Genomic DNA, 22,183 nt, shown 5'->3' with positions numbered 1-22,183 from the left:
TATTGGTCTAAATTATTAACGTGTCATTACATACTATTAAATTGTAATAATGATGATATTAAAGCATAGCTTTTGGGATGTAATTGTTTGGTCATTACAACTCACAATTTGTACCTATAAATAAGTATTAGTCATTTTGATATTGTGTTCTAATAATTATTACGAACAAAACATTATCATCGTTATAATTAAACGAAGATCCGTTATATCACAATATCGTATTACTTGCTTATGTAATAAGCGATCTGCTAATATAAAAGCCGACAAGGAAAACGGAATTTAGGGGAGAAAAAATATATTTTCCCTCCTTGAGATGATAAAAATACTACGTAATAAATATACATGAAACAACCGAGAGGAAATTGTTTAAGAAAGCATTCTTCTTTGCACATAGAAGAATAGACATATAACATAATAATTGGGGATAATGTATTTCTTCATAGCACGTGTTTGTATAAAGCTCAGTTGTAACTTTTTTTAAAATCTCCATTATTTTGTTAACTCTAACCGCTCTGGCTACTACTAGTACGAAAGGAATATAATTTTCATCGAGATACTTAAGTCACAAAATTACTTATTACAATCTTATATTATTTCTGATTATTCTTAAATCCAAATATTCAATTTAGATTTATTTGTTAATTAAGTAGGAAAAATAAACAGTTTAAATGAAATTATAATTTATTTAATATTGACCCTTTAAGTAGGTAGTATTTAATTTATTCAGGTAATATTAAATCATGTTTGTTTCTTTTCAGGTACATAATAATTTATTCGTGGCTGCAAACAGTAAACTGTCAATCAGAAGGTAAGCGCTTTTTAGTATTTGTAGGTTTTCACAAATGGAAAATACAGAATCTGGATTAAGCTTATAAATACAATCTTTAAGTATCACTTCGTTTATTAAAGAATTTAAGCAATTTAAAAGTTGCCGTATTTTCACGCCTACGATTTACTGATTAATTTTTTTTTCTGAGATTACGTCTCTGTAAAGTGAAAACGTGTTTTGTTTCGGTTTGGAAACTCTATTTAACACTAGAAAGGCCGCCGTCCCATTTTTGTCCCACTCGCGAGTTTGATCGTCTCTAACTTTTTTATTTTTCAACGAAAGTCCATGAAACTTTTTGACTTTTTCTAATTTATTGAATTTTATCATATTTTAATGTTTTTGATGCTATAACATTAATAGAAAAAAAATAAAAATCGGTTTTACCTAGAAGCGCCACTGGGTCAATTTTGTCCCACCCTGGTATTTGCAACAATAATTCGATGAAGAGTCCTTGTTTCGAAGAGATACGAGAATGGAGAGGTGATGAGCGTTTAGGTGACTCGTGACGATGCAGAAATGTAAATATATTGTACTAGTTTTTGCCTGTGACTTCACCCGTGAGAAATTAATTTTATCATAGAAAGACCTAATTTCTTTACACTTATAGTTGTCATTTGGCCAAATAATTGAACATTATTCTAAATTATAGCCTATATTATGTTATTCTGAAGTATTTGCAATAAAACTGCAAAGTTTTATTAAGATCGGCTTAGTATTTTTTGCGTAAAAGAGTGAAAAAACATCCATCGATCTAACCATGAATCCATGCTCACTTAGTTTTAGTTCAAGGCATATATCCACCCATTCATCCTTCCTATCCATTCATCAGTCCATCCATCCTTCAATTCATCAATCTTTACTAACTTTTACATTTATAATATTAGTAGGAAGGTGGCTTCTAGGGTATCCTTCCGTTTGGCCAAATTACTTTTCGCCAAATTTCACTTCGCAAACAACTTATCGCCAAAGTTTCATTTCCCAAATGAACTTTTAGCAACTGTACTTTTTCGCAACTAATTCTTTTGGTCAAATTATCATTTGGCAAAATTTTACTTGGCAAATGTTTATATAGCAAATGTTTTATTTTGCCAAATATTATATCCCAAATAATTTATTTGGTCAAATTGACATTTCACATACTTACCCACCGTTACCCACAAATCAAAGCATATGCAGATGATCATGGTTTTCACAAGAATTTTATGTAAAACAAAGAGATTGCAGAAAATAGTAAGGTTGCAGAAAGTAGGTATTGCAGAAAGAAAGAAAACATACTTTGCCAAACAATAATTTGCTAAACAATAATATGCCAAAAACGACATTTGCGAATTAAAAGTTTGCAATAAGTTGATTTGCCAAATGAGAATTTGCCAAATGAAAATTTGCGAAACGTTGTTTGCGATGTGATAATTTGGGAAACGTTTTTTGGCCAAACATTAGTAATCCGGCTTCTAGACATTGGCCAGTTCATACATTGTATGATTTGATACATTTTTAAAATGTGTGACTTATACAATTTTGAAAATTAAACGTACATACTTTTCATTGTAACGGGTAAAAAACTTCACTGTGTGTGTACGGATAACAGAAAAATAACCATACCTATAGACATTCCTAAACACATAGTACACCAGAGAGACAAAAAACCATACAAAAAAACTTTGTGCAAAATGTGCACTGTTATTTTTAAGACATTTATATTTCTTTCAAAAATAATAATGACTAGTTAAAGTAGTGATTTCATAATTTTAATACAGTATAACACCATGTAATATGAGACTGTTTTTATATGAAACCAATAATATCTAACTTTTAATAATTCAAAATTAAAATTGAATACATTAATATTTTTTAGAGAAATAAGTACATATTGATTTAACTATATAGATAAAGCTTTTTTTAAGGATACTACAAATAGTTTTAACCTTATTGTTCATGTCTGAAACTAAAAATGTGACAAAATATATGCTGGGACAAAATTGACCCAGCGGCGCTTTTAGGGGGGTCGTAATCTTCGGCACTTCTAGTGTTAAAGGATTAAGCTCTGTTTAAGCTTTTAAGCCTTTTAAGCTCTATTCTAACATGATTCTCAAATTGAAGTAAATCAAAAATCACCGAAATTCAAGATTACTTTCTATCTGCAAATAAGTTACATCAGCCACTGTCAGTTACATCGAAATAATAATAATTACTACTTATAATACATACTGACAGTGGTTGGAATGAAGAAAAATTTACAGCTTGAGTGCGACACGTCTATTTGTATGCGGGGAGATTTACCGAAGAAAGGAATGACAGTAATATTGATGCGGGGCGGCGCAGGACCGGTCTTTGTGGAAATCCTTGGGGGAGGCCTTTGTCCAACAGTGGACGTCATTCTGCTGAAACGAATCAGTGCCTGGTACGCTCTATCTACACTTATTCTTTTTTATTAGAGACACAGCACACATGCTACTTTTAGCATCGGCTATGGATGGGCGATTGAGCCGTTTTAGTAGCTGTATGCAGCGACCACACACCTAAAAACGCCAAACGTGGCGATTGAGTCGCTTTTCGGAAGTTCGGCGCAGTGACAGCAGTCGCTAAAACGCATGAAGTCGCCTAATCGTGAAGCTGCATTGATACAGTGGCCCTTAAGCACGCATAAAATTAAATACTCAAAGTGACGTAAACACCAACAATGTTTTGTATTAATGCTTTCGTGATACTCGAAGATTGTTCAGAGGCGTGTTTGTTAACACCAACTGTATTGGAGTGAAGAGCTACCGTGACTGACGCCATTAGTACTCGATCAAGATTAGTAAAACAGCTTCTGCTAATATAAAGGCGCGTCTTGGAGCCTCGTTTAGATTATCACTGAATTATGTGGTACACGGTTTATTACGTTATAGTCAAATTCAAGTTCATTTATTATGTTAGTAGCTTTTAAAAAGCTTTTTCACACGTTTCAGTATTACCTTAACCAGTAGGTTAGATGCTTCGGGACAATAAATAAGCCATTTGGGAAACAGCGCTGCAGCGCAAAGAAATTCAGTTTATCTCTTTCGACTTTTTACTGTATGAGATCATCATTATTTTAGCCACACACACGTCCACTGCTAAACATAGGTGTCACCCCAATGATTTGAAGATTAGCCGGTTGGTCTTTAAGACGTAATATCTACATTTATACAATTTTTACTTTCGCGTTCCAATAAATTCGATGTCTCAAATCTACATTGTGTTATTATACACCCGAAGGTTTTAAATAAGCTTAATTTATAACTTAAAGACTTCTTGAAAAAACTGTCTAGACTATCTAGACGATGTAAACAATATTGTCATGAGGATACTAGGAAATTATCGCATAAATTAAAATTATTGTCATAAATTATGTCTGTCGCTTACGACATTAAAAATTTTAATTTGGTTTATTATAATAAATATTCTGTCGTATATATTAATATAAAGTGTATGTGCTGTAGATCACCTGTACATTAAACATGCCTATTTTAAAGTATATGTACAGGTGATTTAAATGATTGAAACAACAAACAAACAGCAAACTTGTCTAAACGCACCTCTACAGTAGGGAGGCGCTGCTAATTCAGCAATTTGTTTGCTTCCACTTTGACAAATAGCGATAGATAAGAAATTCGTGTAAATGGAGATGTTTATGCCCAAAAAATTGACCTAATTTTAAAGTTTCGATTGAGGTTGCTTTGGGACTTAAAAATAGAATAAGGTTTCGTAAAAATCACTTCAACAACACACACAAAAAATATTCAGATTGTATTTTCTTTTTTTATGAAAATTTTTTGTGATTACTTTCACCAAAATACAACTTTTTTTTTCTTTTTCAGACGTTTACAACATTTTTTTTGAGTACGAAGATAATCGTGGTTTACCTACCGATGATTTGACTCTCAATGACGAAACGACGTCAATCGCTGTAAATGTTGGCCTGTTACCATCCAGCGGTAACACAATAACGCAACCTTTCGCCCTAACCGTGGAATTCAGATTGGATGTTTTCAAGAAAACATGCCTATTTTCGATTGAGAACGACAAGGATATGACACTAGCATTGTGTTTCACGCCAGTCAATTCAGACGTAGTCACAATATCTCTCAAAAGCAAGCATCTACCGAAGGGCGAAGTAAATTTCGTAAATCGTATCGTCAAAGAAGGAATATGGACACAACTACTGTTTTATGTGAAAGAAAACAGTGTAAAGTTATACGCTGATTGCTTGGAGATCAATACTGAAAAGCTTTCGGGACCAGTTGGAGAAATTTATCTGGACACGGATGACACTTTGTTTATGGGAAGAAGTGAGATTGAGGAAACTACGGCAGCTGAGGTAAGAAATAATTATTTTCATTAATACTTAATAATATTCCTAGTAAAAAAATATTGTCCGTCCTGGTTGACACCCACTGTCTTGCTCCCTACATTTGATAGATTATTATTATTATGCCACACCAGGAATTTTAAAGATTTAAAAGAACATCGTCTTGATGAGTTGTTTTGCCTTAGTTATCTTTGAGCACAGTCATTTCAAAATAAATCTGCCTTTATTTAAAAGCTAAGTTACACTACCTTAACTTTAACCTTAACAGGTCAAGATTCTATCAGTCACTATTAAATCCTCTGCTTCTATGTTATTAATTTTATAAGGAAACTTTGATTCATTCACAGTCCCGAGTGAGATTACGTTTCTTTCACCTGCTCATCTTTTGTTTGCTTTCAATCCAGTTTTGCTTTATACGATGTTGAACTCTACCTATATAGCTTGTACGTAACCCATATCAGTCTGTATTCTGTAAAATATTCTAGGTGTTAAAAAAAAAAATGGTCAAAGGCAAATATCGTGATAGTAGGAATTTGATAATTGTGATGTTAACATTTCTTTGTGAGTTGTCTCCCATTTTTCATTAGCCTATGAGTAACTACCTATGTTTAAGAAATGTTAACAATTTTACTTTTTATTATCTGAATTAAAAAATACATGGTTAGTTGATCTGATTCCGAGCGGACACTATTGTCGTAAACGCCGCCTTATTTCACGAAAATAAAGTCGAATTTTGCAGGCGAACTGTTTCACATCACGTGCCTTGTACTTCATTGATATCAACATAATCACAGCTTACACAAATCCAACTTAACAACACACGCACAAAGGTTAAGCATATTATACCCTTGTTGTTGTATCATTAACATATCTAATGAGATTGATTACTAAGATCAATCAAACTGATTCGCGTAATAGTCGGTTTAGTATTCTCTATGACAATGGCCTGGTACATAAACGTTAAACGGATTAGTGTTATGTACATAATTATAGTGCTTCCTTGTTAAATTGGCCCGCTATTTGGAATTCTCCGTGGCTTCGCACACACGGTTCCTGAGTTTGGATAGCGCGTTGTTTTTAAGTAGCACCCTAGGTCTAAAGTTTTTGATAAGACTAGAAAATGTCTCTCATCGTCATCTCAGTCACTGCTGAATGACAACCCCTATGATCATGAGCAAACCCTAGTGATTCTGATAGTAGCGCCTTGCATCCAGCTCTGTAGGTAGGTACTGGAGAAGAAAAAATACTTGATACTTGCTCCTTGCTTGCTTGCTTACTGTGCCTGGATGCGAGCGGCGCAGGATCGGTCTTCGTGGAAATCCTTGGGGGAGGCCTTTGTCCAGCAGTGGACGTCTTTCGGCTGAAACGAACGAACGAACGAACTTGCTCCTTAAGACTTATGATAAGATAAGATAGGCTATCTATTACTCTGTGTACGGAAACCGCTATGTAATCTGTTGACTCCGAAACTAAAAATATATGGGTATTGATAAAATATTCTGACACTAACATCCTGGATGAAGTCTCATGTTTAAAAAATGAGGATCTTGATTGAATAATCTAATCGTTATAAATTCGTGTTTGTTAGTTTGAATCGACTTTTTAATTTGAACTTACATTTAATTTTATGTGAACGAGTCTAACGAAACGGATTTTTTTTGGTAGTCGGGTTACAGTTTTTTTTTTATCTTTTATCAGTTAAAATAAACTACAGACTATCAGGGTAGAGCTCGTGCGATTGTTAACGATCCGTAGCATTCGTGTGTCTCCTTCCATAACTACAGCTGACTAAACTCGGTTTCATTCTAACGCTAATGTAACCAGCCCGATATTAAATCAGCCGTTATGAGTTCATTAAGCTAACGCCCCGCTACGTTTTCGCACTTGGCGTAGCACGTGTTAGGCAGAGTTATTGTTTATATGAATTCGGCGGTGTAAGTACGAATGAGCACATTAACTTAAACAGTTGCATCTTATGTAGTGGTAACAAGTGCTGATATGCAACAAAATGTATTGTCAGATTTGCTGTTGACTGTACTATTTACGGTAAACTCCTTATGGCGCTGCCGCACACTTGGCCACTACAAGCCGCCACAAAAGGCAATGCATTTTTATATCTTAGGAATCAAAGTAAACTGAAATTGCCCTGTAACTTGTTACTGTATTGCGTCGCTCATACTAGACAGTATTTCATGCATTATTATGGTAATTTATTACGAGTTAAATGCACCGAAATCAGTCAAAAACTTCGCATCCCCAAGAAATTACGCACGATGATTACAGTCCGCTACTACATAGTTGCAGCATTCAGTGCGTTGCCTTACGAGTACCTAACTACTTATGCCTGCGTTTTATAAAAGCCACTTATAAAGTACACGGCACTAAGCGCCGCACACTTCACCATTACTAGTAGCAGCCGCCACAAGTTCTTTGGTGCTTGTACGAGTGTCTTGGACGGGCCACTCAGCCGCCAGCACAATAAGAAAGCAAGAAAGTGTAGCGATTAGTGGCTAAGTGTGCGGCGTTCTAAAACGCTAATTGGAGTTTGAGTTTATTACGCGTGACTGTACCCGAAAATTGTTATCTAATTTTGGGGCGTCCATACGCTAATATCAGCCCTGTAACTGGAAGGTCGTACATTTGAGTATATGGTTTTATTTGGAAGTGAAATGTGAACCCTTTTAAGTTTTATTAGTAAACATTTAGAAGGGTACGTTTTACTGTACATTATATTTACTACTGTCAGCTACAGGCAGCCACAAGTACCTACCTACGTATTAAGATTTCACAGTAGTTATAATAATTAAATTAGTTTAGAAAAAGTAGAGTCCTATTTCTACCAAAGTAAAGACACGGTTAGGGTTGTGGATTCAACAAAGTTTGTTAGGACCAAAGAAAACTCAAATTCAGAGCTATTTTATTGTGTAACTTAATTATAATAATTGAATTCTCATTGGTTGCAATAATCGTTTTTTCTTTTGCATTTTGTAGCTTGCCGAATTTTTACTGTACTGTAAAACTTTGCCGCAACCCTAACATCATTTACACATTAAGTAATAGTTTAATTTTGTCGAAGCTCTGCAATTTACTACTTTAGATCCTATCTGTGGACAATGGTGCTGGTTGCATTGTTACAAAATTTTCAAATTATTAAGATTTAGTACATAAGCCCTCAATGTAACTGTTTGTTGTCCCAAATAAAGAGAAAAAAAAAAAAAGAATGAAAAAAATCCTGTAGTGTCTGCTTTTGTCTTTCAATGCTTCGAAAGAAAACATTGGATAAAAATACAAAATCTCATGCAAATATTCACATTGCCGCCATTGTTTGTTGCGATAAGTTTACATTAATTTGACATTTTGTAAGTATTATGTTGAATCAATTACAGACTCCATTTTGAACTTTAGTATTAGAGGCACAAAATAGCAAACAGTTTGGGTATGAAGATAGTATTTATGTGAATTTTCACACCTAGGAGTGAATGGATTTTTATTGTCAAACACAAAGCAGTGTGTATTTGCTTACTTTCGCAAGTGTTAATATACTTGAACACGATATTTGATCTGTGACAAGAATGCGATGATCCCGTATGGCTTCATAATGGAAATCTATCAATAAGTACTTGAACTTCATATATTCTTGAATATTTTGTGCATAACAATCTTTATACTTTTATTTTATTTTATTTGTTTAACAATGTTTCACTTAAACCAGCTTATTTAGAACTAACACGATATTATGCGCATACCGAATACATCTGTCCTATTGATATTCGAATAACTGAATCACAAAGTATTTTTAAACATGTCACACTGAATTAAACTTGAGTTCCAAAATAGGAAATGACGCAAGTCTCAAATTCAAACTCAGAATTCAGATTCAAGCTTAAGATATTATGAGAGGTCTTTGAAGTAAATATTCAGGTCTTTCAAGGTTTCAGCATATTTGTTAAGCCTAGTAAGTACTTACACGTAAGAAAATGAGGAAGATGTTATTAATTTATAACTTTGACGCCCGAACACGAACAAAATCACAGAGCTCCATTCAATACTGTTCGTACGATTTGCTGCTTCACAAGCAAGCATCGTTTGTCAATATACAGCGTAAGACTATTCTCGACTATAGAGGAAAAAGCGCATTTTACAACGACAATTTGGTGTAGAATTCAATAGAAACAGAGCTCATGCAAATTCCTCAAACACTTTATGTGCTTTTTATGAGTGAAATGTCTGCGCCCGTTCAGTGTGCCTGACGGCGGACGATAAATATGCCATTTAGGATAGCTCAGTACGTTTAAAAATAGCTTAAGCTGAGTATTCGAGTTTTTAAAGTGACGACGAATAACTTAGCGGAGTTTAAATCCTTTAGGTTAAGTGGAAATGGAAAAGTTGGGAGCTCTGGAATTTTTGGTTGATAGTAGTGATGTTTTTGACTACAAAAATATGATATTACAACGTGTTTTTGCTAAGATCGTGTTATAAAGTGACACAATATTTCAGAACCATTTTGCTTAAGGTGAATTTAGTTTAGGTACTGACACTTCGCTATCTAGTAAACAGTATATACCTAACCAGGTAATGTGATAATTTAAATTATGTTAATTTATTGAGCAATTTATGCGTGTGGCCAGGGACAGAAGTTGGTGGAGGGTTGAAGAGGAGGCCTATGTTCGAAGGCGAACCCAAAGGCTGCTATAGATAGATAGAGATAGATTGAGCAATTTATAAATTGTTGTAAAAAAAATTGTACCGTGACACACCCCTACGCATGAAAAAAAAATCAACCAGTTGTAATTACCAAGCATCAGAAATACTTGGAAATGCGCAGTTTTGTTCACATTCCTTAAATTCAAAATGAGTTGCACCACCTAACTTTGACCGTAACTTTAACGATAACCGATGCTTTTTGTATGGAGTTTGACAGATATTTGACGTTTGTCAAAGTTAAAGTAAGATGGTGCAACCCAGCCTAAGTCTAGCTAAAGTCATAATCAAAACATTTAACGTGTGTCTTTAACATCTACACAGACATTTCAATTTTATAGCTCACTTTCATAACACAGTGTTTCAGTATCACTTCCTAGCTGGCCTCAATTTTATATTGAACTGGCTTTAGCCGAATCCAATTTTTCCGATTCCTCTCCATTTCTTATTTGTGGCGTTTGCTTCAATGGGACAATATTACACGTATTATCTATATCGTGGGACTCCATGGATTGTGTTGCGGAGATATTATCTGTTATGAGGAAAAGATATTCCTTTATTGTGATAATGTGTTATGAAGTCGTGAACACTTTGACTGCTGTTATATTAAAAGACAGACGGCAATTGTTTTTAGGCGGATTGTTTTGACAGTAAGCGTGTTAACATTTTTTGATTGGGTCTTTAATTAAGGTAGGTACTAAGACAACAGCGTTGTTGCAGTTAGAGGTAGGATAGCCAGTTCCTCAGTACTTGAGGATTCAGGGCGAAGCTCGCATCCACCTTAAGCCTAATTATCAAGCTGACAATAGTGTCTGAGTTTCTTGCGCTGCTTCTTCTCAGCACTGGCCCATTTATTGTCCTGAAGCAGTGGTAGGGTTAATACTGGGACGTGTAAAAGTGCTTTTTTAAAGCCTACTTACAGAAATAAATGAGTTTTACTGAGTTTTTTTTTTACATCAGTTTCCATTAGGTGTGATGCATACCGAGAGCTATCTCCTTGTGAATAAAAGACTCAAAGACTCTATAATTATTCATGAATAAAAGAAATAAGTATATCAATGATGCATAGGTAAATCAATAAATACATTTTGGTTCGTTAATACTAATTAATTTTTCTACAAAGCAGAAAGTAAACTTTAAATAAACGATTTTCAGCCATCACCTCATAAACGCAACTTTTATTAACAAAGTTGAATGAAATAAAATAATTTAACAAGTTCTGTTCGATCGCACGACAAACTCACATGATGCAGTATTAGTTCGGGCGGGAAACCTAACTCTGTACCTGTATTAACTGTGGGCACACAGCTTCGAACTTTGAACAGCTTTGTGGCGCCCAAGCTGTGAGAGTGGGCGGGTGGAAAATATCCTTGGGAATTTCCGCACAGCGTCCTAATTCAAGCTGAAGATTCAAGGAGACGCATGATACGGAGGGCCGATCCCAGATAAAATAGGAAAGGGCTAGGCAAAAAAGAAGAAGAACATCCTAATTCAAGCTGAAGTGCAATGGATACAGATGACGGACATACTATCATACCTACATACTTTTTCTTGATAAAAAATTGTACAAAGAAATCTCAAACAATTAATATAACCAATATGCTCAACAATGTCTGTATTGTGCAGAAATTAAATAAGAAACCTTTACATAATGTGGTTGTCAAGTACATGATCCATAATGGCCGCTATGCCGCTGGTGCGTAGAGCGCTACGCAGTGATTCTGCCAACATAATAGCCAAAATTTTCTGATTTATTCCACATGAAAGCAAAATAAAACTGAATAATTCATTGAACTACTATTGAGCTGCTTAAGAAAATACAAATATTAATATCTAAGAAGTTGTAGATGAACCATAATTTTTAACGATGTCCGAGGTGTTAAGTTTTTAGGAGCACTGCTTAAATTCTAGCTATGTTCCTCACTCTTAACTTGACCCACAACATCCACATAAGAGACCAAACGGTGGTTTGGGACTCTTTCCCAAGGATTTGAGTGGGGTTTCTCGGAGAAGTCCGCTACGTTTTTGTTCGAACTTTCTTTGAAGAGACCTCTAAAGGAACGAGCAGACAATTTGTTTTGTACATCCTTTCCGGATGCATACGTATGTGTATCCTTTGTTTTTCCATCTAATTGCGCGTTTACTAGTAGAATCAGTGTTATCTTTGTCGTATGCATACTTACCGTTTAGCTACATTAATTATTTGTTACCAATATTTGCTGGTACTTTCTTAGATATCAGTTGGTTACTGAATCACGAAATATCAAGTGCTTCTAACGCACCTGTAGTTTATTGAGATTAAATAAGTATTTTATTTAATTACGTTTGAGAGTAGGTACTACGGATAAACCATTTATTAATCTTCTGGTATATTGACCATATAATAGATGACGCTATGGATTATGATTTCAGTTGTCTTTGGTTAATCAATAAGTTCACGAAAGGGACTTAAGTAGGTACTTGCTTCCTTATTAAAAACAGGTAACGAATTAACTGCCTAAAATACCTACAAGCTCTAAGTAAGGCAAACAAGACAATTCGTACTAATGTCAATGCAAAAATATGCGTGAAATTATGACAACTAAATCAGCTCCTAGACTAGACACTATATGAACCTCAGAGACAAACTGCCTCCGCCATATTTCCTAGAGTATGAAATTAGATCTGTATTACCCGACGTATCAGAAAGAGGCTGTCATGATAATCCATCTTTCTCTTACTCACAGTGCTCGGAAAAATACAAACTTGTATTTCTTAAGCCATAAATCATCCGATATTGTAGACAAACGAAACTCGACTGCCATTAGGTGAGACACGTTGAAAAACTCGTCGTTTCATTTCGAACTAACTCGCTTCATACGTGATCTCATTCGGTGAGGGAGTTTACACTATTCTACTATGATATAATTAGGAATAGCGTTCATTAAAGAGGAACAATCTTAGAAATATCTACAATATAATCAAAAGTGTGTTTAAAAGTATTGAATCTTACTTTATAAATGTTTATTAAGGTTTCGCTTTTTTTTTAAGAATACTAGAAATTGTAGATATTATTATAAGAAAAGTCACAATACATGTTTTTGGACTTTTCAGCAGCGCAAAAAACTAAGTCACATTGGCAGCCTCTCTTTCAAATGTTTATACAATACTAGCGGCCGCCCGCGACTTCGTACGCGTGGATCCCGTTTTACCCCCTTCATCTATCTTACGCGGTTTAGATTTTTTTATACAAATGTTTTTTCCCGCTAACTCCCGTTCCCGTTGGAATTTCGCAATATCCTAATGTAACTAAGCTTTAAGTTTACTAAGGGACCTGCATGCCAAATTTCAAGCGTCTAGCTTAAGCGGTTTAGATTTTTCATACAAAAGGATTTTCCAGGTAATTCCTGTTCCTGTGGGAATTTCGGGAATTCCTTTCTTAGTGCACCTCTACGGTACCTAAACTACGTCCCTTATAAATTTCAAGTGCCTACGTTTATCCGTTTAGGCTGTGCGTGGGTATGTCAGTGAGTCAGTCATACAAAAGGAATTTCCCGCTAATTCCAGTTCCCGTGGGAATTTTGCAATATCCTGTTGCAACTAAGCTTTAAGTTTACTAAGGTACCTGCATGCCAAATTTCAAGCGTCAATCTTACGTGGCTTATATTTTTTCATACAAATGTTTTTTCTCGCTTATTCCCGTTCCCGTAGGAATTTTGCAATATCCTGTTATAACAAAGCATTAAGTTTACTAAGGTACCTGCTTGCCAAATTTCAAGCGTCTAACTTAAGCGGTTTAGATTTTTCATACAAAAGGATTTTCCCGCTAATGCCCGTTCTCGTGGGAATTTCTAAGTATCCTATAACCTGCCCAGCAGTATGAAGAATAATTGTACCAAGTTTCGTTAAAATCCGTCCAGTAGTTTTTGTTTCTATAAGGAACATACAGACAGACAGACAGACAGACAGACAGACAGACAGACAAAAATTTTACTGATTGCATTTTTGGCATCAGTATCGATCACTAATCACCCCCTGATAGTTATTTTGAAAATATATTTCATGTACAGAATTGGCCTCTCTACAGATTTATTATAAGTATAGATTTATGTTGTTAGTCAAACAGTTATTCTTGCTTTTGTCCTCGTACAGTTTTTTCGTGAAAGAGGTAACAAACATACATCCATAAATGTATCCTTACAAACTTTCGCATTTATAATATTAGTAGGATAGCAACGTGTAAATCCCGCTTGATAACCCTCTACATCAAGATTTATGACGATTGTATCAAGGGCCTTTGAAGTCTTATTTCATGTATAAATTGGGATAATTAATAAAGAGTTATGGAGTCTGAGAGCGACACTGATATAAAGATGTAGACAAAAGTATTTTGAATATTTGACCCAGATTTAATAAGATAGAATGTGGGTAATCGTGAGAAGTTAATTTATCAAAATTAAATTAATGACGTCATTACGTTTGTTTACATTTCATTAAAAAAAATAATGAAAATGAAATAATTCATTTTATACTGAGGTATAGGTAGGTACCTTCTAGTTCATTCGCTAATAATTTTATGCGTAGGTAATAACGTTGAAATCACTTAAAAGCTTTGTAGTTTTGAGCTGTATAGTTCGTATAAAAATACTTTTATTTATTTTAATGAAATAAAAACTTAGGTACTTCATAGAACTACGAGTGTTTATTGTTCCCAAATCCCAATGTAAAATAAAATTTGATTCTTTTAAAATGCTTAGAATAAATACTGTTCTTGGGAATCCTACATATATTATAAATGCGAAAGTTTGGATGTCTGGATGTTTATTACTCTTTCACGCAAAAACTACTGAAGATTTTGATGAAACTTTACAGTATTATTGTTTATAACCCAGAATAACATATAGGCTATCATTTATGACGATCTGTGACAAACGAAATTTCACGGGGGTGAAGCCGCGGCTAAAAGCTAGTATAAAAATAAAGTATGTAATAAGTAAAAAATTCAAACTTTCATTCTCAACTTAAAAATCTTGCCAATATATCCCACAAAACTTTTTCACTTGAGATATTTGAATAGTGGAGGCGGGCAGTAACTCAGCGTGAAGTATGAGGGACGTGGCAGATTATGATAAGGCCGAAGCCGGTAAATCAGTGGATTTGCCGCTCCCGTACCGGCCGGGGTTTCAACGGGATGCTTACCGGGGCAGTAGCTTCATTCGGATTGCTATATTTAGAAAGAACTTACACTCTTATGGTATGAAAAGTAAGGATCAATAAATTGGGAATTAAAAGTTGTTTAACAGCATGGTCATTTTTCGTTCGTTCGTTCGTTTCAGCCAAATGACGTCCACTGCTGGACAAAGGCCTCCCCCAAGGTTTTCAATAATGAACGGTCCTGCGCTGCCCGCATCCAGGCTCTTCCCGCGACCTTTACCAGATCGTCGGTCCACCTAGTAGGAAGCCTGCCCACGCTACGTCTTCCAGCCCGTGGTCGCCCCTCGAGAACTTTCCTGCCCCAACGGCCATCGTCTCTACGAGCTATGTGCCCCGCCCACTGCCACTTGATGGTCATTTTTACCTTGAAACAAAATTACCTATGTCATCGTAAAATTGTACAGCGTTAGTTTATAATCTGTCTGTCGAGAGTGTAAACTGCGTAAATATTGTGAACCATCATAACATCTTCTGATAAGGCCGAAGCTAGTCAGTGTGACCGTACCAGCCGGGGTTTCAACGGGATGTTAACCGTGGGCTGCTTCATTTGGATTGTTCTAGAAGGAACGTGAATGATAGTCCAGTCAATAAAGCATTATAGATGGAAAACTATAGAACACAATTTCTGACTTCAGGACTTTATTTAGACTAGTTAGGAGGTGAACATAGCAAAAGTCCCCGTCCTTAGCCCTTGAGCCGGCGGGGAGAGGGGGGTTTAAAGGTGCCACTTTTCGGTTTTTCGCTTAATCCTCGGAAACTATGCGTCCTAGTGACATGACTACTATGAACCAAAAAAAGCATATTCAATTTGCTACAGGTGAGATAGTCAACTTTTTTGATAAATTGTATAGTTTTCGCGGCATCTACTCTAGAAGGTCTGTAATATTGGAAATTTTATTTTTGTCTTACATGTTCCCATCAGGAGAAAATCGACTAAATCAACATTGAGCAATCATTCTAGACATGCGGGAGCATGTTAAGCCTAGTTCCAGGGAGGGGACTGCACCGTGCGTATATTAAGACGAACCACTTTGAGCCACTATTGACTCCTCATCACTCAAAAACTACTGTGCATTAACACTTCAAATTTGGCTCATGTGTTGAGACTTGCAAGATATACATCAGCTTCAAATTTCATAAATATGCCTCAAACTGTTCTTTAGGTATTGACGTCCAAAAATCTACATGTCTGACCTATAGACCAAATTCTAACCACTTCCAGATGACCTCGAAGGTTCAAATTTGGCATCCAGAAAGGTAGTTATGTAAATACAAAGGAACAAATAAAAAACCAGTAAATTTTAACATTTCACAGGTGATAGATAGATTTTAGTGTTCTAAATGTCGATTTTTGAACGTCAATACCTAAATAACCGTTTGAGGTATATTTATGAAATTTAAAGCTGATGTATATCTTGCAAGTCTCAATACATGAGCCAAATTTAAAGAGTTAATGCACAGTAGTTTTTGAATGATGAGGAGTCAAAAGTGGCTCCAATTGGTTCGTCTAAATATACGCACGGTGCAGTCCCCTCCCTGGAACTAGGCTTAACATGCTCCCGCATGTCTATAGTGTTTGCTCAATGTTGATTTAGTCGATTTTCTCCTGATAGGAACATGTAAGACAAAAATTAAATTTCCAATTTTACAGACCTTCTAGAGCAAATGCCGCAAAAACTATACAAGATATAGAAAAACTTGACGGTCTCACCTGTAGCAAATTGAATAAGCTTTTTTTGGTTCATAGTAGTCATGTCACTAGGACGCATAGTTTCCGAGGATTAAGCGAAAAACCGAAAAGTGGTACCTTTAAACCCCCCTCTCCCTGCCGGCTCAAGGGCTAAGGGCGTGGACTTTTGCTATGTTCACCACCTAACTAGGCTAAATAAAGTCCCGAGGTCAGAAATTGTGTTCCACGGATTTCTCTCTACACCGTCGTTAAGGCATTCATTGACTGGACTATGAGCAAATGATCGATTTTGTGTATAAGTTATATGCAATTTTCATTGATTGATTAATAAAATTGTACTTTCAGTACATTTGGTTAGTTTTGTGGGATACTAGCCTTACTAAGTTACCACTATTTTTATGCATTTACCTACTAAGTAGTTACTAGACAAACAATCATAAATACTCAAGATATAACTTACAAGGCTTTCTTGAAATACCAACCCAAGTTTTAACACAAAGTCCAAATATCAAAGCAACTGTTTCTTACATTCAAAGAATTTTCAATAAAATATTTTACTCTTCCAACTTTTAAGTTCGAGATAACATATTTTCCTTTCTCTTTGTGGTTAAAAGGAATATTAAAAGTTTCAAAGTATTACAATGAAAAATTATTATTATCTTGCTTGTACAATCCTCTTATGCTCGTATTCACAAACGATACTTGCTTAAGTGAAGCAGCAAATCGAACGCACAGCTCTGAATAGAGTTCTGTGATAGCGTCCGCGCGCACTGTGAGACCTCAAAGTAAAGTTTGTGCATACGGGCGTAATTGTATTGTCAATGTCATTTCAAATCTACTTTCAATGATGTGGCCCTTGTTAGTAGCCCTTTCTTCCACGGAAAGGTGAATAAAAATTCACAAAAAAGGTAAATGAAAATTGAATAAGGTCACTACTTCTTCTGCCTACGTCTTTCTGTCTTCGAATGTCAGCATAATATTTGCAGGACGGACCAACCTTTCATGATAAACATAAAATCCAACTCGCACTTAGCGCTATGGTACATACATCCCTTAAAATGCTAAAAGAAAGCTAGAACTATGTTCTGCTAGCTAGCTATTGGAACACTGTCACGAAATTCCGATCGACCAGCAGATCAAGCGCCGCAAGTGGAAGTGGATTGGCCACACTCTCCGAAGGGATCCCGGTCACATCCCCAAGCAGGCTCTGGATTGGAACCCCCAAGAAAAACGCAAACTTGGCGGCGCACTGTGGCAGACGAGGCGAAGAGGATCGGCAAGACTTGGAGCGAGATCAAACGCGAAGCTCAAGACCGAACGCGATGGAGGACTGTCGTGGACGCTCTCTGCCCCATCTAGGGGACATAGGACCTTAAGTCAAGTCTCTATGTTCCCGAAATCTTAAGACTCCAATTGGGGGTGCAGATGCAAACAGGCCAAGAGCTAATCTGAGTTAGTTTAGCTCAGCTAGCTGACGCAGTTTTCCATAATGTTTGTATGTAGTTGTGAAATTTCAAGAGAAAGCCCATAACCAAATAACTACGCTACGTAATTTAAAAGTTGTAAAATACGATGTTATGGCTACCTAAAGAGTACATTAACCTTACATCTTCTTGTTGTACCATGTTCTTTAAAGGTACGTACCAAAACTAAACAAGTACAATATTCAAAGTAGGCAGAACATGAATTTTCACTTGGGAGAGGTTAAGGGTAATACTAGCTTACAATGATGGAGCGATGTGACTGAACGTGAGAAGATAATATTTAAAGAAATCCCTACAAATATTATAACATGCGAAAATAACTTAAACTTTTTGAAGAAGTCAGAGTTTTGCGAAAGGATATAGGATAGTTTTTATTCCGATTAAGTTTTTCATTGGCAGACAACACGCGGGTAAAGCTGAAGATAAAAACTTGTCTTAAATAAAAGTACCTGAAAGCAGGTTTCAGTTTATTTTAATTTAAATATCCTTGACTTAAAAATGGTTGACACATTTCCTCTTCGCACCTATTACCGACATATTTTAGGATAATATATCTTTAAAAACACGCGCGACACATTTATTTTATATACAAATTGACTGACTGACTGACTGACTGACATAGTGATCTATCAACGCACAGCCCAAACCACTGGACGGATCGGGCTGAAATTTGGCATGCAGGTGGATGCTAATATTAAGACGTAGGCATCCGCTAAGAAAGGATTTTACGAAACTCAACCCCTAAGGGGGTAAAACGGGATCCACGTGTACGAAGTCGCGGGCGGCCGCTAGTTGGTGAATAAAATAAGAACAGTTACCGAGAAATCATCCTATTTTCATAAAATATTCTAACGTTCTTTTCGTATTTTTCAAACAAATAGCTCCTTGAATGACAGTTTGACTGCGTCCCTTCAATTTGTGTTTTGTTGAACAATCGACAAAAATCCAACTACATTTTATTGCGAAATGAGTCTTATTATGGTCCTACATAAGGTGCTACAGTTTTTAGTTAGATTTGCTGTCATCTGTACTTTGAAATAATGGAGTTTTACTTTTGCATCTTTGATGTGGCTACTGTCGAGAAAACAGTTTTCCAGGATGGAATTTTGGGTTTATTATGAATAAAAAATGAAAAATTATTGATAACACAAAGTATTTCAAAAGTATTTATTTCATACATTAAATGAAAAAATCCATAACTTGTAGAAAATTATAATTTTCTTTCATTCTCAAATTAAAACTCAAAGCATCATAAACCAAAAGCCTGACGATGGCTTAAAATCAGCAAAAAATACGGAACTAGCAAAAGAATCCAGATAATTTTCCCAAACATTTCACGTGAAATGAAATGCTCTAACAAAAGCAAAACAGCAAAATAATAGCAAAACTTAAAGCAGGGTCCATTCATCTAGTCTAGACGCTGCTTGACACTAGTCTCTGACATAGCTCGTAACAGAACAGTCAGTTATATTCATAAATAATATTCTGCTGCAAAAACATTCGTTAATCGGATTACCTAAACAATGCAAAACCTAAAACCATCTGGTCATCATCATAAGAAAAAAACCTCTCGCAAGGTTTGGGAGTCTGCAGCGCCAACTTAATATCTTGATTTTAATACCAACTTAATAATATCTCATTGCATAGATAAACAGATAAGAAAAATTTAACATTTTATTCAATGGCATAAAAAAGAGGATGTGCAAAAATAATACTTATCACCGGATAAGGTAGTTTTGAAGAATCTATCTTTTATAGAGTCGATCAATATTTTCAATAATTTACCTTTAGTTATACTTACCTTTATTTTTAAGATAAATATTATTATGTAGGTATTTCAAGCACATGCTGCTTAAAGTATTGTAGAGTCAATGAGTTTTATTTTTCTGTATTTATGTGTATACTGCTGTATCTAGCGCTGTGTCAAGCCGCAACCTGCTATGAAATATGGGACTTCTGTAGAAATAAAGTCTATTAACACTTATGACCAGGTTCTTCTAAACTGGACATTTAAAACTCAGGAACATTATTTTCATATTCTTAAAAACTCATAGATAATTTAATATTACCTACCACCATTGTGGAAATAATTGGGGGAGGCCATTACCACCAACCAGGCATTGTGGAAATCATTAGAGGAGGCCTATGTTCAGCAGTGGACGTCCTGTGGCTGAAATGATGATGATGATTAATTTAATATTTTAAGGTCTCGCTTATCAGTGCCTAAGGTATTAAAGCGGCACGGGAGAGTGTTTTTGAGATGTGAAACGTTATCTACACCACAGAATAATAATAAGTACTATGTACAGAAGTTTTACTTCGCGAAGGTATTTAAAAATGTGTATGCTCAATGTCATAAACAATATGGTGTAATTTAGCCTGTCTCAAGAGTCAAGCACTATTTTGTTGACAAACGTCAGTGATCGGCACTGCGCCGAAGCTATAGGGCTGACTTCGGTAAAATGATGTGACGTGAGCTGCCAAACTGCGGAAAATGGCGGAGGAAATACATGATTTAGCATGAATTATCAGGAATAATACCTATTAACTACTTATTTACCTCTCAGTGTCTTGAGGCAACTTAAAAAAGTACATTCTGTGTTTTTAGTATTATTTAGGCAGTTAAATACTGCACAGTATTTACTACACCATTTTCTTTATTTTCTTCCATCATACACAAGAATACGCGTGCGTGAGTCAATGTTCGCTCGTATGTGAGGCCTTGTCGAATAGTATCCTGTAGGTGGGTCATCGTGCGTATTTTGTTTTCGATGTAAACTTGCGGAGATGAACAGGGCTGTCTACACTTCAGAATTGTATGCTCTATCACGTCATGATAATATGTCAATGTCACCCCTCCCTCGCCGCTTCCATACCTCAGGCACTGATTGAGTAAGATGCAAAACAGACGGTGTTAAAAGTTTCAAACTGGTCGCGTCATGTGTGGTCTCTCAACGGACGCTATGGCAGAAACTTAGATGCAACTCAAAAGTTACTAGCAGTTGCAGTCTCGTTGCAGTTGCGTTTCACCGTCTGTTCTGGGCCTAAGGCGCTAGACCTAAAGTACTAAGTTTTACAATTGTTGAATAAATTAAATATACTCGTTAAACATTTAACTTTTAACTATACTTAGGCTGAGTTGCACCATCTTACTTTAACTTTGACAAACGTCAAAAATCTGTCAAACTCCATACAAAAACCACTGGTTATCGTTATAATTACCGTTAAAGTTTGGTGGTGCAACTCAGCCTTAGAGAACAGAGTAACTATTAAAGATAAATCAAGGAAACGAGGACCGAAATTTTATTTCAATAGTCAATGATTTATCATTGTGCGTAAAAATACATGTACTAACATACAACACCGTAGGGATTTTGAGTAACAATAACATCCGCTTATTCAAATTTGCTTTCATAAAACATATTTATGCTTTTAAAAATACATTGCATGTTATTCTTAAGTATATTTAAATAATGTTAGATTCTAATAGGTTCATGTTTGTTTATTCTCTTAAACGTCAAAAAACTGTCAAACTCCATACAAAAAACACCGGTTATCGTTATACCTACTTACCGTCAAAGTTACGCAATTCAACTCAGCCTTAGTTATACATACCATGAAGTTTTGTGTTAATTTAACTATTTCATCGTAACTAAACAAGCTGACAACACTACAACGCCGGGTATCGGCTAGCTGCTAATCCTGTTTGGTTCAATTATGTTAACAAAAGTTATTGATGAATCCACGTAAACTTATGGGCGTTCCTCTATTAATCGTAGTTAGGATTACATAATATGATTTCAACCGTAGAGGTTGAAGGGTTGAAGTTTATAATAACTTCAAAATTGAATTTCCAGAGATTGGATAATCTTGTCACTGTATGCAGTTATGGGATTTCTATACCCCAAGACGTGATATAATTTTGCTCCCAATAGCCATGAGAGTATTACGCC

At 35.5% G+C, this 22,183-nt stretch overlaps 1 protein-coding gene across 6 annotated transcripts in view; it reads left to right on the top strand.

Annotated features, from left to right (window-relative positions):
- The window catches only part of LOC135077432 (collagen alpha-1(XV) chain-like), a 110,711-nt gene that overhangs the window by 59,309 nt on the left and 29,219 nt on the right, over nucleotides 1-22,183 (top strand). For all 6 annotated transcript variants that reach the window (XM_063971970.1, XM_063971968.1, XM_063971969.1 and 3 more), the window contains exons 2-3: nucleotides 759-808; nucleotides 4,672-5,171. In XM_063971970.1, coding sequence (XP_063828040.1) covers nucleotides 759-808; nucleotides 4,672-5,171 — 550 coding nt within the window. The remainder of the gene's footprint in view (nucleotides 1-758; nucleotides 809-4,671; nucleotides 5,172-22,183) is intronic.

This window comes from Ostrinia nubilalis, chromosome 13 (assembly GCF_963855985.1).
Source record: "Ostrinia nubilalis chromosome 13, ilOstNubi1.1, whole genome shotgun sequence".
Lineage (NCBI taxonomy): Eukaryota > Metazoa > Arthropoda > Insecta > Lepidoptera > Crambidae > Ostrinia > Ostrinia nubilalis.
The sequence above is the reverse complement of the archived record's forward strand: the minus strand, read 5'-3'. Positions and strand labels throughout refer to the sequence as shown.